Below are 14,657 nucleotides of genomic sequence, written 5' to 3'. Positions count from 1 at the left end.
GTAATCACCACAGGGTTTTTTTTTTTCATATTTTGTTATATAAATTAAAAAAACAAAAACAAAAAAAAACACAATATTTTCTTAGTTTCCATTTTCAAATTTTGCAAATAAATATTCTCTCTTCATACATTTAGGCCAAAATGTATTTTACTACATTTCTTTGGTAAAAATAACCCAAATTGGTGTATATTATTTATTCTATCTGAAAGTTATAGAGTCTTCAAACTATGGTATATTTATTTGAAAATTGATCAATCCAAAAGTAGTAAAGGCTTATTTCATTTCTCAAGGCTCTTAAAATGCCAGGATAGTACATATAACCCCCACATGACCCTTTTTGGAAAGTAGACAGTCCAAGGTATTTAGTAAGAGGCATGGCAAGTTTTTGAAGTAATTTTTCATCACTATCTTTCGGAAAATGAGGAAATTAAATTTAAAAAAAAATCATACATTTTTGTTTTTGCACACTGTCAGCAGTGTAGGGATACTGACTGGTGACAATATGTAAAAAATAAATAAATAATTATTGATTCAATTTTTATTTTTTAACATTATTTTACATACCTTCACCAGGGTACTTAAATGTCACTGTGCTTAAATGACACTGCATTTCTCTGGAGGTATTCAGTAATGTTCAATGTTACAGTATAAACAAAAGGTAACTGTCATGAATGGCTTTCCATTTAGGACAACTTGCTTCCTCTTGACATGCTGTGATTGGCTAAAGCCAATCACATTGTACAGGGTGTCAGGTACCATGTGATAGCTGTGGACCAATCACAGCTTCACAACACTAAGCAAACAGTCATGACTGAAAACCATTCATGATTGTTTGTTTATATTGTAACCATGTGATCCCTAGGACCAATCATAGTGATGCTATGATACAGCGACACATGTGTGTGTTAATGTGCGCATGCCGAGCAATGTACCAGTACATCACCTGGCCACGCTGTGCCGTCTGCTAGCTGTATGTGTACTGTTAGTGGACAGCAAGTTGTTGAGAGAAACTAACCAGCACCCAGATCATTTTGGCACTGTTTGAATGCAGTGGCCATAATCTTGTGTATTATTTTAATATTTTTAATTGAAATTGGAGAACATGTTGGTAGAGTATTGGACCTTGATTTAGAAACCAAGATCTTACACTATGCATCAAAAATAGCATTGAATTATGTGCAGGTGCTCATAAAGTACACAGAGGTTCCACATCTCAGCCTTATTAACCGCTTGCCGATCAGAGCATGACGATATACATTGGCACAATGGCACGGCTACACAAATGGGCATACAGGTGCGTCCCCTTCAAAAAGCGGCATTGTGGGCTCGTCCGTGCCGCCGGTGGGGTGCATGCACGCCTGCCGCATGCTCCGTGACAATGCCCGTAGGACCCATGGACTCGATGTCCGCCAGTGTCCCACAATTGTGTCATGGAGTGGCAGAACGGGGAGATGCCACGGCATAAACAAGGCATTTCCCCGTTCTACCCAGTGACAAGACAGAGATCTACTGCTCCCTGTCATCGGGAGCAGTGATTGCTGTCATGTCCTAGGTAGCCCCTCCCCCCCACAGTTATAATCACTCCCTAGGATACACTTAACCCCTTGATTTCTCCTTAGTGGTTAACCCCTTCCCTGCCAGTGTCATTTATACAGTAATCAGTGCATTTTTATAGCACTGATCGCTTTATAAATGACAATGGTCCCAGAATAGTGTCAAAAGTTTCCGATGTGTACACCATAATGTCGCAGTCATGATAAAAATTGCAGATCGCCACCAAAACAAATAAAAAAAATTAATAATAAAAATGCCATAAATCTATCCCCTATTTTGTAGACGCTATAACTTTTGTGCAAATCAATCAATATATGCAATTTTTTTTACCAAAAATATGTAGAAGAATACATATCAGCCTAAACTGAGGAAAAAAATTGTTTTTTTTAGATTTTTTGGGGGATATTTATTATAGCAAAAAAGTAAAAAATAATGCATTTTTTTCAAAATTGTCGCTCTTTTTGTTTATAGCGCAAAAAATAAAAACAGCAGAGGTGAACAAATACCACCAAAAGAAAGCTCTATTTGTGGGAAAAATGTTGCATGACCGGGCAATTGTCAGTTAAAGCGACGCAGTGCCGTATCGCAAAAAGTGCTCTGGTCAGGAAGGGGGTAAATTCTTCCGGGGCTGAAGTGGTTAAGCAGCACACAATTTAAATATCCAGGTCCATAAATATGCAAACAGAAGTTTTTAATTTTGTTATTCAATTTTAGGTTTAAACCATGCACAAAAAGAAATAAAAGAGTATTTGAGAAGTGCTGTGATAAATTCTTCAGATGTACTGTGGATTGCATCCCATTATTCACATTAAACAATAATAACATACTAGAAAATAAATAGTAAAAAAAAGACACATTGATAACATTACCCCATTAAAATTCAGATTTTTTTTATGACAAGATATGTAAACAAAAAAAATAAAAATAAATTATGTCCACACCCACCTTATAATTAAAACTGCCATCATTTTCACTTTGTTCTCCTAGCACTAAAAAACCCTCCTTACCCTAATCAAACTGTGTGGAATCAATTCATCTGCAATAAGCATCAGCAAACCTTAATGTTATCACTAGGAATAGCAAATCATGTTAAGAGATATAAATGTAGAACTGAGATGCATATAGAAAAAAAATCTATCTTAGAGATGCAGTTCCTACGTAGAGGAAAGAGGTACTGTTTATTTATGCTTCATATCAGTTTACCATATGTTATTCAACAAACAAAGAATTATCCAATCAAAGAAGGAAAAATATCTTTCTTTAGTATATAGAGGTAAGTATGGTTAAGCCACGAAAGTTGCAAAGAATTTGCAATATCATCAGATCTGATAAAGAATGTTGTCAGTGTTCAATAATGACTCATGAAATACACTTCTATTACTGCAAAGTATTTCCACAAGCAAGATGGCATTCATAATATTACATTGTATTTTATAGTCAGCAGCTAGAAGGCAATATGGAGTATAACAATATATAGATGGCCCATGTATGTGCACCATCAGTATATTTAAAAGTACTCAAAATAATCATTTGACATATATTTCATTCACATCCTGAAAAGATCTTGGCATGTACAATATATCAAGGGAAATGTTTACTTCCCTTGTTGCAGTTCTTATCAATCATCACTAAGATGACTCCTGTAAGGAACATACATGCTGTAGGGGCAGTGGCTACTTGCTGTAAGAGTTCATGAATTCAGGTTTTAAGGGTCAACCCAATATTGATTAGTACTCAAGATGGTATCAGCATAGCAGTGGATTTACATTTACATGTAAAATGGCAAAAACCATTTAGAGAAACACTTACCTTGTTTAGTGTTACAATGCCCTCTTGTGTTATATTATCAGTGATTATATTAAACATGCTAAAATGACCTCCCCTTTCTTCAATAGAGTATGTGATTTCTGCATTCTTTCCAACATCAATGTCATCAGCCAAAACCACTCCAACAATTTCCCCAATGGAGGCTGATTCTATGATGGACATGTCATATGATTCTGCAAAATTGAAATGCTTTAACATAAAACTAGATAACATAAATGTGTACAATTATATTATATTTTATCTATCTATCCAGTATATATGATCACTCTCTCGCAGCTCCTGATTTTACCATTAATGGAACTTATTGTTATGTCAAGAAGATCATGCCAATCTATATAACTGATATCTAACTCGTTCACCTACATATGCATGTGTGGATGTGGATGGTACTGCACACAGAATTGTGAGTGGTTGCAAGTTGTTTTTATTCTGTTTCTACCCAATGGCTTTCTGTTGCTGACCTCTGCTTGTTTATTGACCTAATTTAACCACTACATCTCCTTATCACTTTGAATCCTTTGATGACTGTACTTTGCCAACATCCCCCACTGGCACTCATGCCCTTTCATCATCCCTACACACCTTTTCTCCCTATCCAGGGGTGTTTGGACAGGAGAAGTAAGAAAGGCTGCCCTCATCATCTCAGGTTCCCTATTCAGGTACATGACTTTACACTTAGAGAACAAAAGTCATTCTCTATCTGAAAGAAGTTTGATACTTGCATATCCATAAATTGCAGTTCATGTTTGAAAATAACAAGAAAGCTGTGAGAGACTCCCGGAGTCCTTGGATGCATTATAAATGAAGGAACAAGTATCCTCTAGGTGCCTTCACTTCACATCTACAGCATTAGCCCTCCCTCCAAATATTGAAGTATAACATGCACCATTTTTAAAAACTGAAAGGTGGGGAGGGGGGTTAAAAAATCAATAGAACAGTAAGAATTACTTCTGACATACTGATGGCCTTATGTGACTTTGGATATGCAGGACTTCATGTGAACAATACTTCCTCACAATACTTCCTCTTTAATTCTTCAAATTTTAAATGCAGATCAGATTAAAGTACTATCTAATTAAAGGATTCACATTTTGTTAGGTTTAAGTCCAAATGTCCCAGTCTGACAAATAATAGACACATCAGCATAATTGACTTACTTTGTTGAAATTTTGGGGCATTGTCATTTATATCAGACACATGAATTGTTACAGTTGCTGTGGCCGAAAGAGCACCAGCGTTACCAATCATATCCTGAACTTGTACTATGACATTGTATCGATCCTTGGTTTCTCGATCAATTTGTGAAGCAACACGAATGATTCCTAAATAAAAAACAAACATAAAACTATCTTCTAAAGTGTACAGTCATTCTACAGCATGATGACTGGTCAAAATAACAATAATAATAATAAAACATTTATTTTATGTCTGTGACATTGACACGCTACCCCATGTTTTATCCCTTTAAATATTCTGTAAATACAGAAAACTACCTGTGGATTGTCTAGAAATTGAAAGTGCTCCTAACTTCCTGAGGTGACAATATGCTACAATTGTTGCATCATAAAACCAGTAGCATTGTCTGCTTTGTCCAGTTCTACCCTGCTGGGCTGTAGGATAGACCTGCCTTTCCTTCTACAGTATTTCTCTTTATAACATAAGTTGAAAATGTTCTGTAGTACAGCAAGGGAGAGCTCTGGTAGAGCAGATAGCACTGCTTAGGATGTACTGAAATTTTTTTTTTTTTTTGCACATTGCCTAGGTATACTGCTAAAAAAAATTACATACTGTACTCCCCTCTCCTGATGCGCACTCTGCTAACCATTGCAGTAGTGAGGAGAATTCTCTCTCTACTTTAGGAAGTGTTTCCTAGTCATCTGCTATTCTCTATGGTTTCTTCCGCTCTCTTCTACTACTAGGGATGAGTTTAAGCTTTGGTCTAAACATTTACCTATTTGGTAGAAGATCCACTATTATGCATGACAGCGTCCTGCTGTCAATTGTTGTTAAGGACCGCGGCAGGTGCAGGGGGTCGGGTATAGATTTTAAGGGGGAATCCCATGCAAATGTAAAATTTAAAAAAAGGGTGAGTCCCCCCAAAAAATCCATACCAGACCTTTATCTGAGCATGCAGCCTGGCAGGCTAGGAAACGGGAGGACAAGCCCTTTTCTGAAACATACCAGGCAACATGCTCTCAACATAGGATCCCAGTGATGTCATTGACCATATTTGGGCATGCTCATATTAATCTATGTCATCAGAGATCCCACCCCTTTGTTAATAACAGCTGTCATCTACCTGAACTGTCATTCAGTGTGAAAGAAGCAACAGGAACAGGTATTAGCTGGTTGGGATTTTAGTAATTATTTCAGTGGATCATTGGAAGTTGATGATAGATGTACATTGTGGGACTTTTTTATATGTGTTTTTATTTGCACTTTACATTTGTTTGTGATTAAGAAGGGTATCGTGTATATTTTATATTCTTTATTTATTATTTGTATATGTCAAAAACAGTTTTTTTTATTTACTGTTTATTTTTTTGTGATTGAGTAGAATTGCTATGTACCTTTACCCATTCACATGTGGGGCTGGAATCTGAATGCCCCTTATTGTTAAGAGGGAATTCCAGATTCTGATAAGCCCCCCACCCACAAATCCCCACAAGGGAAGCTCCTGTCCTGTCCCATGCTGAGTCCAGGCTGAGCTTGCCACTTACTACCATACTTTAGGATGATATGGCTGAGCGGTCACAGGGACATCTTCCTTCATACTGAGGTCATGTGGCCTGGTATGGTTCAGAATAGGGGGCTGCAGGCTCATCTACTTCCTTTCCTAGCCTGCCAGGCTGCATGCTCAGATAAAGGTCTGGTATGGATGTTTTTAGGAATCTCATTTTTTTGTTTCTTACTTTTTACACTTTGCACTAGCCACTTTTTTACAAACAGAACAAAAAAGCCAGGAGCTGTCATTTGCAATTTAAGCACATTTTTTTCTTTGTAAATGTCATTGTTTCTGTAGTATGTTAGTGTTCCACAGATGCACCACTTCATAGGCAGGGGGTGAGGTGATCCCTAGGCATGTTATTTAACCGCTTCAGCCCCAGAAGATTTTACCCCCTTACTGACCAGAGCACTTTTTGCGATTCGGCACTGCGTCGCTTTAACTGACAATTGCCCGGTCATGCAACATTTTTCCCACAAATAGAGCTTTCTTTTGGTGGTATTTGTTCACCTCTGCTGTTTTTATTTTTTGCGCTATAAACAAAAAGAGCGACAATTTTGAAAAAAATGCATTATTTTTTACTTTTTTGCTATAATAAATATCCGCCAAAAATACATAAAAAACATTTTTTTCCCTCAGTTTAGGCGAATATGTATTCTTCTACATATTTTTGGTATGGCATTTTTATTTTTAATTTTTTTTATTAGTAATGGCAGCGATCTGCGACTTTTAACGGGACTGTGACATTATGGCAGACACATCGGACACTTCTGACACTATTTTGGGACCATTGTCATTTATACAGAGATCAGTGCTATAAAAATGCACTGATTACTGTGTAAATGACACTGGCAGTGAAGGGGGTAACCACTAGGGAGTGATGAAGGGGTTAAGTGTGTCTTAGGGAGTGATTCAAACTGTGGAGGGGATGGGCTACTAGTCACATGACAGTGATCACCACTCCCGTTGACACAAGCCAGAACAGGGAAATGCCTTGTTTACATAGGCACTTGCCCATTCTAAAGGCTCCATGATACGATTGCCTCTGGTGGCCTGTGCATGCCTGCTATCCCCAGCTCTTAAAGAGGACATACAGGTACGGCCATTTGCCCACCGCTGCCATTGTGCCGCCGTTTATTGGCGTGCAGCGGTCGGCAAGTGGTTAATGGAGTTTTGCATTTCATTGCATCACTTTAAGCATTAATAAAATCTCTGCTCGCTGCGAAATGGAAGCTTTTTTTTAGTTCACTGGAGCATTCTCTGGACACTCATGCCATTTGTTTGACAATCCCATGCCTATTAGGCTAGAAATTGCGAGACTTGATTTTTAACTTTTGGCGCCCATTGTCTTCAACTGGTTTGGATTCAAAACCTGAACTTTAGTTGCTTAACTCTGATCAAACCCAACTCAGATACATTTGGCTTAATCACTATTACTATTATTATTTGTACTCACAATTACTACACAGTGAATAAACCTATTTTTCAGGTTCAAAAACTGTGTTAAACCAGTCTCTACTGGCTAATAATGATGTGCTAACAAATGCATTCAATATAGTCTCTCACTGTTTATGCCTATTACACTTTGCATATTTTTCTGTGCATATCTGCAGTAATAAGCCAAGCAAAAGGTTGTTGCTAAATAAAGCAGCTTATTCTTATATCATTCACATTATTAAATATTGATCCCGCCAAGCCTAAATGTAAAGTATTAGTTAATTTTATTAAGATGAGATAATAGTATTTTTTTTCTATTTTAAGCCAGTCAACCATAATTTAAAAAATGTCCATTCTATGTTAGTCGAAAAAGAAATGCTGTGTTAAAAAATACAGTAAACCTAAAAGTGACTTTATAAGTAATTTGAAACAGTTTAACCACTTAAGGACCGCCTCACGCCGATGTACATCGGCAAGGCGGCACGGGCAGGCAAAATCACGTACATATACGTGATTTGCCTCCCGCGGTGCCCGAGGCGGACCCCCCCCGGTGCCCGAGGCGGTCCTGTTATGTCCCCCGGCGATCGGAGGTGAGGGGGAGGCCATCCGTTCGTGGCCCCCCCCTCGCGATCACCGCCGGCCAATCAGATCACTTCCTTTGCTGCTGTATGCTAAACAGCAGCAAAGGAAATGATGTCATCTCTCCTCGGCTCGGTATTTTCCGTTGCAGCGCCGAGGAGAGAAGACTTCACTGTGAGTGCACAACACTACACACACAGTAGAACATGCCAGGCACACAAAACACCCCGACCCCCCCCCGATCACCCCCCGATCCCCCCCAATCACCCCCCCCCCGTCACAAACTGACACCAGCAGTTTTTTTTTTTTTTTTTTCTGATTACTGCATTGGTGTCAGTTTGTGACAGTTACAGTGTTGGGACAGTGAGTATTAGCCCCCTTTAGGTCTAGGATACCCCCCTAACCCCCCCTAATAAAGTTTTAACCCCTTGATCACCCCCTGTCACCAGTGTCACTAAGCGATCATTTTTCTGATCGCTGTATTAGTGTCGCTGGTGACGCTAGTTAGTGAGGTAAATATTTAGGTTCGCTGTCAGCGTTTTATAGCGACAGGGACCCCCATATACTACCTAATAAATGTTTTAACCCCTTGATTGCCCCCTAGTTAACCCTTTCACCACTGATCACCATATAACCATTACGGGTGACGCTGGTTAGTTCGTTTATTTTTTATAGTGTCAGGGAACCCACCGTTTATTACCGAATAAAGGTTTAGCCCCCCGATCGCCCGGCGGTGATATGCGTCGCCCCAGGCAGCGTCAGATTAGCGCCAGTACCGCTAACACCCACGCACGCGGCATACGCCTCCCTTAGTGGTATAGTATCTGAACGGATCAATATCTGATCCGATCAGATCTATACTAGCGTCCCCAGCAGTTTAGGGTTCCCAAAAACGCAGTGTTAGCGGGATCAGCCCAGATACCTGCTAGCACCTGCGTTTTGTCCCTCCGCCCGGCCCAGCCCAAGTGCAGTATCGATCGTTCACTGTCACTTACAAGGCACTAAACGCATAACTGCAGCGTTCGCAGAGTCAGGCCTGATCCCTGCGATCGCTAACAGTTTTTTTGGTAGCATTTTGGTGAACTAGCAAGCACCAGCCCCAGGCAGCGTCAGGTTAGCGCCAGTACCGCTAACACCCACGCACGTACCGTATACCTCCCTTAGTGGTATAGTATCTGAACGGATCAATATCTGGTCCGATCAGATCTATACTAGCGTCCCCAGCAGTTTAGGGTTCCCAAAAACGCAGTGTTAGCGGGATCAGCCCAGATACCTGCTAGCACCTGCGTTTTGCCCCTCCGCCCGGCCCAGCCCAGCCCACCCAAGTGCAGTATCGATCGATCACTGTCACTTACAAGGCACTAAACGCATAACTGCAGCGTTCGCAGAGTCAGGCCTGATCCCTGCGATCGCTAACAGTTTTTTTGGTAGCATTTTGGTGAACTAGCAAGCACCAGCCCCAGGCAGCGTCAGGTTAGCGCCAGTACCGCTAACACCCACACACGCGCCGTACACCTCCCTTAGTGGTATAGTATCTGAACGGATCAATATCTGATCCGATCAGATCTATACTGGCGTCCCCAGCAGTTTAGGGTTCCCAAAAACGCAGTGTTAGCGGGATCAGCCCAGATACCTGCTAGCACCTGCGTTTTGCCCCTCCGCCCGGCCCAGCCCAGCCCACCCAAGTGCAGTATCGATCGATCACTGTCACTTACAAAACACTAAACACATAACTGCAGCGTTCGCAGAGTCAGGCCTGATCCCTGCGATCGCTAACAGTTTTTTTGGAAGCTTTTTATTGAACTGGCAAGCACCAGCGGCCTAGTACACCCCGGTCGTAGTCAAACCAATATCTGATCCGATCAGATATATACTGGCGTCCCCAGCAGTTTAGGGTTCCCAAAAACGCAGTGTTAGCGGGATCAGCCCAGATACCTGCTAGCACCTGCGTTTTGCCCCTCTGCCCGGCCCAGCCCAGCCCACCCAAGTGCAGTATCGATCGATCACTGTCACTTACAAAACACTAAACACATAACTGCAGCGTTCGCAGAGTCAGGCCTGATCCCTGCGATCGCTAACAGTTTTTTTGGAAGCTTTTTATTGAACTGGCAAGCACCAGCGGCCTAGTACACCCCGGTCGTAGTCAAACCAGCACTGCAGTAACACTTGGTGAAGTGGCGAGTACCATAAGTGCAGTTCAAGCTGGTGAGGTGACAAGCACAAGTAGTGTCCCGCTGCCACCAAAAAGACAAACACAGGCCCGTCGTGCCCATAGTGCCCTTCCTGCTGCATTCGCCAATCCTAATTGGGAACCCACCGCTTCTGCAGCGCCCGTGCTTCCCCCATTCACATCCCCAACCAAATGCAGTCGGCTGCATGAGAGGCATTTTTATGTCCTCCCGAGTACCCCTACCCAACGAACCCCCCCAAAAAAGATGTCGTGTCTGCAGCAAGCGCGGATATAGGCGTGACACCCGCTATTATTGTCCCTCCTGTCCTGACAATCCTGGTCTTTGCATTGGTGAATGTTTTGAATGCTACCATTCACTAGTTGAGTATTAGCGTAGGGTACAGCATTGCACAGACTAGGCACACTTTCACAGGGTCTCCCAAGATGCCATCGCATTTTGAGAGACCCGAACCTGGAACCGTTTACAGTTATAAAAGTTAGTTACAAAAAAAAGTGTAAACAAAAAAAAAAACACATACAAAAATATAAAATAAAAAAAAATAGTTGTCGTTTTATTGTTCTCTCTCTCTCTCTATTCTCTCTCTATTGTTCTGCTCTTTTTTACTGTATTCTATTCTGCAATGTTTTATTGTTATTATGTTTTATCATGTTTGTTTTTCAGGTCTGCAATTTTTTATACTTTACCGTTTACTGTGCTTTATTGTTAACCAATTTTTTGTCTTCAGGTACGCCATTCACGACTTTGAGTGGTTATACCAGAATGATGCCTGCAGGTTTAGGTATCATCTTGGTATCATTCTTTTCAGCCAGCAGCCAGCGGTCGGCTTTCATGTAAAAGCAATCCTAGCGGCTAATTAGCCTCTAGACTGCCTTTACAAGCCGTAGGAGGGAATGCCCCCCCCCCCACCGTCTTCCGTGTTTTTCTCTGGCTCTCCTGTCTCAACAGGGAACCTGAGAATGCAGCCGGTGATCAGAGACCAGAGTGGCTCCAAACATCTCTATGGCCTAAGAAACCGGAAGCTACGAGCATTTTATGACTTAGATTTCGCCGGATGTAAACAGCGCCATTGGGAAATTGGGAAGCATTTTATCACACCGATCTTGGTGTGGTCAGATGCTTTGAGGGCAGAGGAGAGATCTAGGGTCTAATAGACCCCAATTTTTTCAAAAAAGAGTACCTATCACTACCTATTGCTATTATAGGGGATATTTACATTCCCCGAGATAACAATAAAAATGATTAAAAAAAAAAAAAATGAAAGGAACAGTTTACAAATAAGATAAAAAAGCAAAAAAATAATAAAGAAAAAAAAAAAAAAAAAAAAGCACCCCTGACGCCCCCTGCTCTTGCGCTAAGGCGAACGCAAGCGGCGGTCTGTCGTCAAACGTAAACAGCAATTGCACCATGCATGTGAGGTATCACCGCGAAGGTCAGATCGAGGGCAGTAATTTTAGCAGTAGACCTCCTCTGTAAATCTAAAGTGGTAACCTGTAAAGGCTTTTAAAGGCTTTTAAAAATGTATTTATTTTGTTGCCACTGCACGTTTGTGCGCAATTGTAAAGCATGTCATGTTTGGTATCCATGTACTCGGCCTAAGATCATCTTTTTTATTTCATCAAACATTTGGGCAATATAGTGTGTTTTAGTGCATTAAAATTTAAAAAAGTGTGTTTTTTCCCCAAAAAATGCGTTTGAAAAATCGCTGCGCAAATACTGTGTGAAAAAAAAAAATGAAACACCCACCATTTTAATCTGTAGGGCATTTGCTTTAAAAAAAATATATAATGTTTGGGGGTTCAAAGTAATTTTCTTGCAAAAAAAATAACTTTTTCATGTAATCAAAAAGTGTCAGAAAGGGCTTTGTCTTCAAGTGGTTAGAAGAGTGGGTGATGTGTGACATAAGCTTCTAAATGTTGTGCATAAAATGCCAGGACAGTTCAAAACCCCCCCAAATGACCCCATTTTGGAAAGTAGACACCCCAAGCTATTTGCTGAGAGGCATGTCGAGTCCATGGAATATTTTATATTGCGACACAAGTTGCGGGAAAGAGACAAATTTTTTTTTTTTTTGCACAAAGTTGTCACTAAATGATATATTGCTCAAACATGCCATGGGAATATGTGAAATTATACCCCAAAATACATTCTGCTGCTTCTCCTGAGTACGGGGATACCACATGTGTGAGACTTTTTGGGAGCCTAGCCGCGCACGGGACCCCGAAAACCAAGCACCGCCTTCAGGCTTTCTAAGGGCGTGAATTTTTGATTTCACTCTTCACTGCCTATCACAGTTTCGGAGGCCATGGAATGCCCAGGTGGCACAAAACCCCCCCAAATGACCCCATTTTGGAAAGTAGACACCCCAAGCTATTTGCTGAGAGGTATAGTGAGTATTTTGCAGACCTCACTTTTTGTCACAAAGTTTTGAAAATTGAAAAAAGAAAAAAAAAATGGTTTTTTCTTGTCTTTCTTCATTTTCAAAAACAAATGAGAGCTGCAAAATACTCACCATGCCTCTCAGCAAATAGCTTGGGGTGTCTACTTTCCAAAATGGGGTCATTTGGGGGGGTTTTGTGCCACCTGGGCATTCCATGGCCTCCGAAACGGTGATAGGCAGTGAAGAGTAAAATCAAAAATTCACGCCCTTAAAAACGCTGAAGGCGGTGATTGGTTTTCGGGGCCCCGTACGCGGCTAGGCTCCCAAAAAGTCCCACACATGTGGTATCACCATACTCAGGAGAAGCAGCAGAATGTATTTTGGGGTGCAATTGCACATATGCCCATGGCCTGTGTGAGCAATATATCATTTAATGACAACTTTGTGCAAAAAAAAAAAAAAATGTGTCACTTTCCCGCAACTTGTGTCAAAATATAAAATATTCCATGGACTCAATATGGCTCTCAGCAAATAGCTTGGGGTGTCTACTTTCCAAAATGGGGTCATTTGGGGGGGTTTTGTGCCACCTGGGCATTCCATGGCCTCCGAAACTATGATAGGCAGTGAAGAGTGAAATCAAAAATTTACACCCTTAGAAATCCTGAAGGCGGTGATTGGTTTTCGGGGTCCCGTACGCGGCTAGGCTCCCAAAAAGTCCCACACATGTGGTATCCCCGTACTCAGGAGAAGCAGCTGAATGTATTTTGGGGTGCAATTCCACATATGCCCATGGCCTGTGTGAGCAATATATCATTTAGTGACAAATTTTTGTAAATATTTTTTTTTTTTGTCATTATTCAATCACTTGGGAAAAAAAAAAAATATTCAATGGGTTCAACATGCCTCTCAGCAATTTCCTTGGGGTGTCTACTTTCCAAAATGGGGTCATTTGGGGGGGGGGGTTTGTACTGCCCTGCCATTTTAGCACATAGGCAGTCATAAACTAAAAGCTGTGTAAATTCCAGAAAATGTACCCTAGTTTGTAGACGCTATAACTTTTGCGCAAACCAATAAATATACCCTTTTTGACATTTTTTTTACCAAAGATATGTGGCCGAATACATTTTGGCCTAAATGTATGACTAAAATTGAGTTTGTTGGATTTTTTTATAACAAAAAGTAGAAAATATCATTTTTTTTCAAAATTTTTGGTTTTTTTCCGTTTATAGCGCAAAAAATAAAAAACGTAGAGGTGATCAAATACCATCAAAAGAAAGCTCTATTTGTGGGAAGAAAAGGACGCAAATTTCGTTTGGGTACAGCATTGCATGACCGCGCAATTAGCAGTTAAAGCAACGCAGTGCCAAATTGGAAAAAGACCTCTGGTCCTTAGGCAGCATAATGGTCCGGGGCTCAAGTGGTTAATGAATAACTTACTTAGTTTTTGGGAAGACTAGAAGTTATTTAATACAAAACATTGTAATTGTCCTAAATCATTTGTTCAACTGAGCCAAAACATATACTGTTAGTGAACTTATTCATTTCAATTTAAATATCTGATATGATCAACAGTTTCAGACAAAATGTTTAGCCAGTAATTTGGTATAATTTAGCTTTCCCTTTCTAAGTTTTCACATAAGTATTATATCATGAAAATGCATTATAGAAGCTACAAAATAGTGTTATATTTTGAGCTTTACTTGTGATATATTAATGGAAATAAAATATCTGTTTTTATAGTTTCTTGTGGTTTTAGCAAATATGTTCTTTAGTTATTTAAAAAATAGCTTTTTAACAACTCAAATGCAATTTTTAGCCAGTTTTTTTAGCATTTGAACATATGGTAACTGATTTAAGTACATGCCAGCAAAGTGTCACTATCTACTCATGCAGTTTCATTTGAATTTAAAAGTATTAAAAGTAAAGTTCTATCATTTTTAATGCAAATACTGTTTGTACATTAAGC

At 40.2% G+C, this 14,657-nt stretch overlaps 1 protein-coding gene across 3 annotated transcripts in view; it reads right to left on the bottom strand.

Moving 5' to 3' along the window:
* Window positions 1-14,657, bottom strand: part of LOC141145030 (cadherin-19-like) — a 258,346-nt gene that overhangs the window by 108,523 nt on the left and 135,166 nt on the right. For all 3 annotated transcript variants that reach the window (XM_073631275.1, XM_073631277.1, XM_073631276.1), the window contains 2 exons: window positions 4,539-4,703; window positions 3,364-3,554 (listed from right to left, as the gene is read on the bottom strand). In XM_073631275.1, the coding sequence (XP_073487376.1) occupies window positions 3,364-3,554; window positions 4,539-4,703 (356 nt within the window). The remainder of the gene's footprint in view (window positions 1-3,363; window positions 3,555-4,538; window positions 4,704-14,657) is intronic.

This window comes from Aquarana catesbeiana, linkage group LG05, assembly GCF_042186555.1.
Source record: "Aquarana catesbeiana isolate 2022-GZ linkage group LG05, ASM4218655v1, whole genome shotgun sequence".
In the NCBI taxonomy this organism is placed as follows: Eukaryota; Metazoa; Chordata; class Amphibia; order Anura; family Ranidae; genus Aquarana; species Aquarana catesbeiana.
This window is presented reverse-complemented; position numbering and strand designations above follow the sequence as displayed.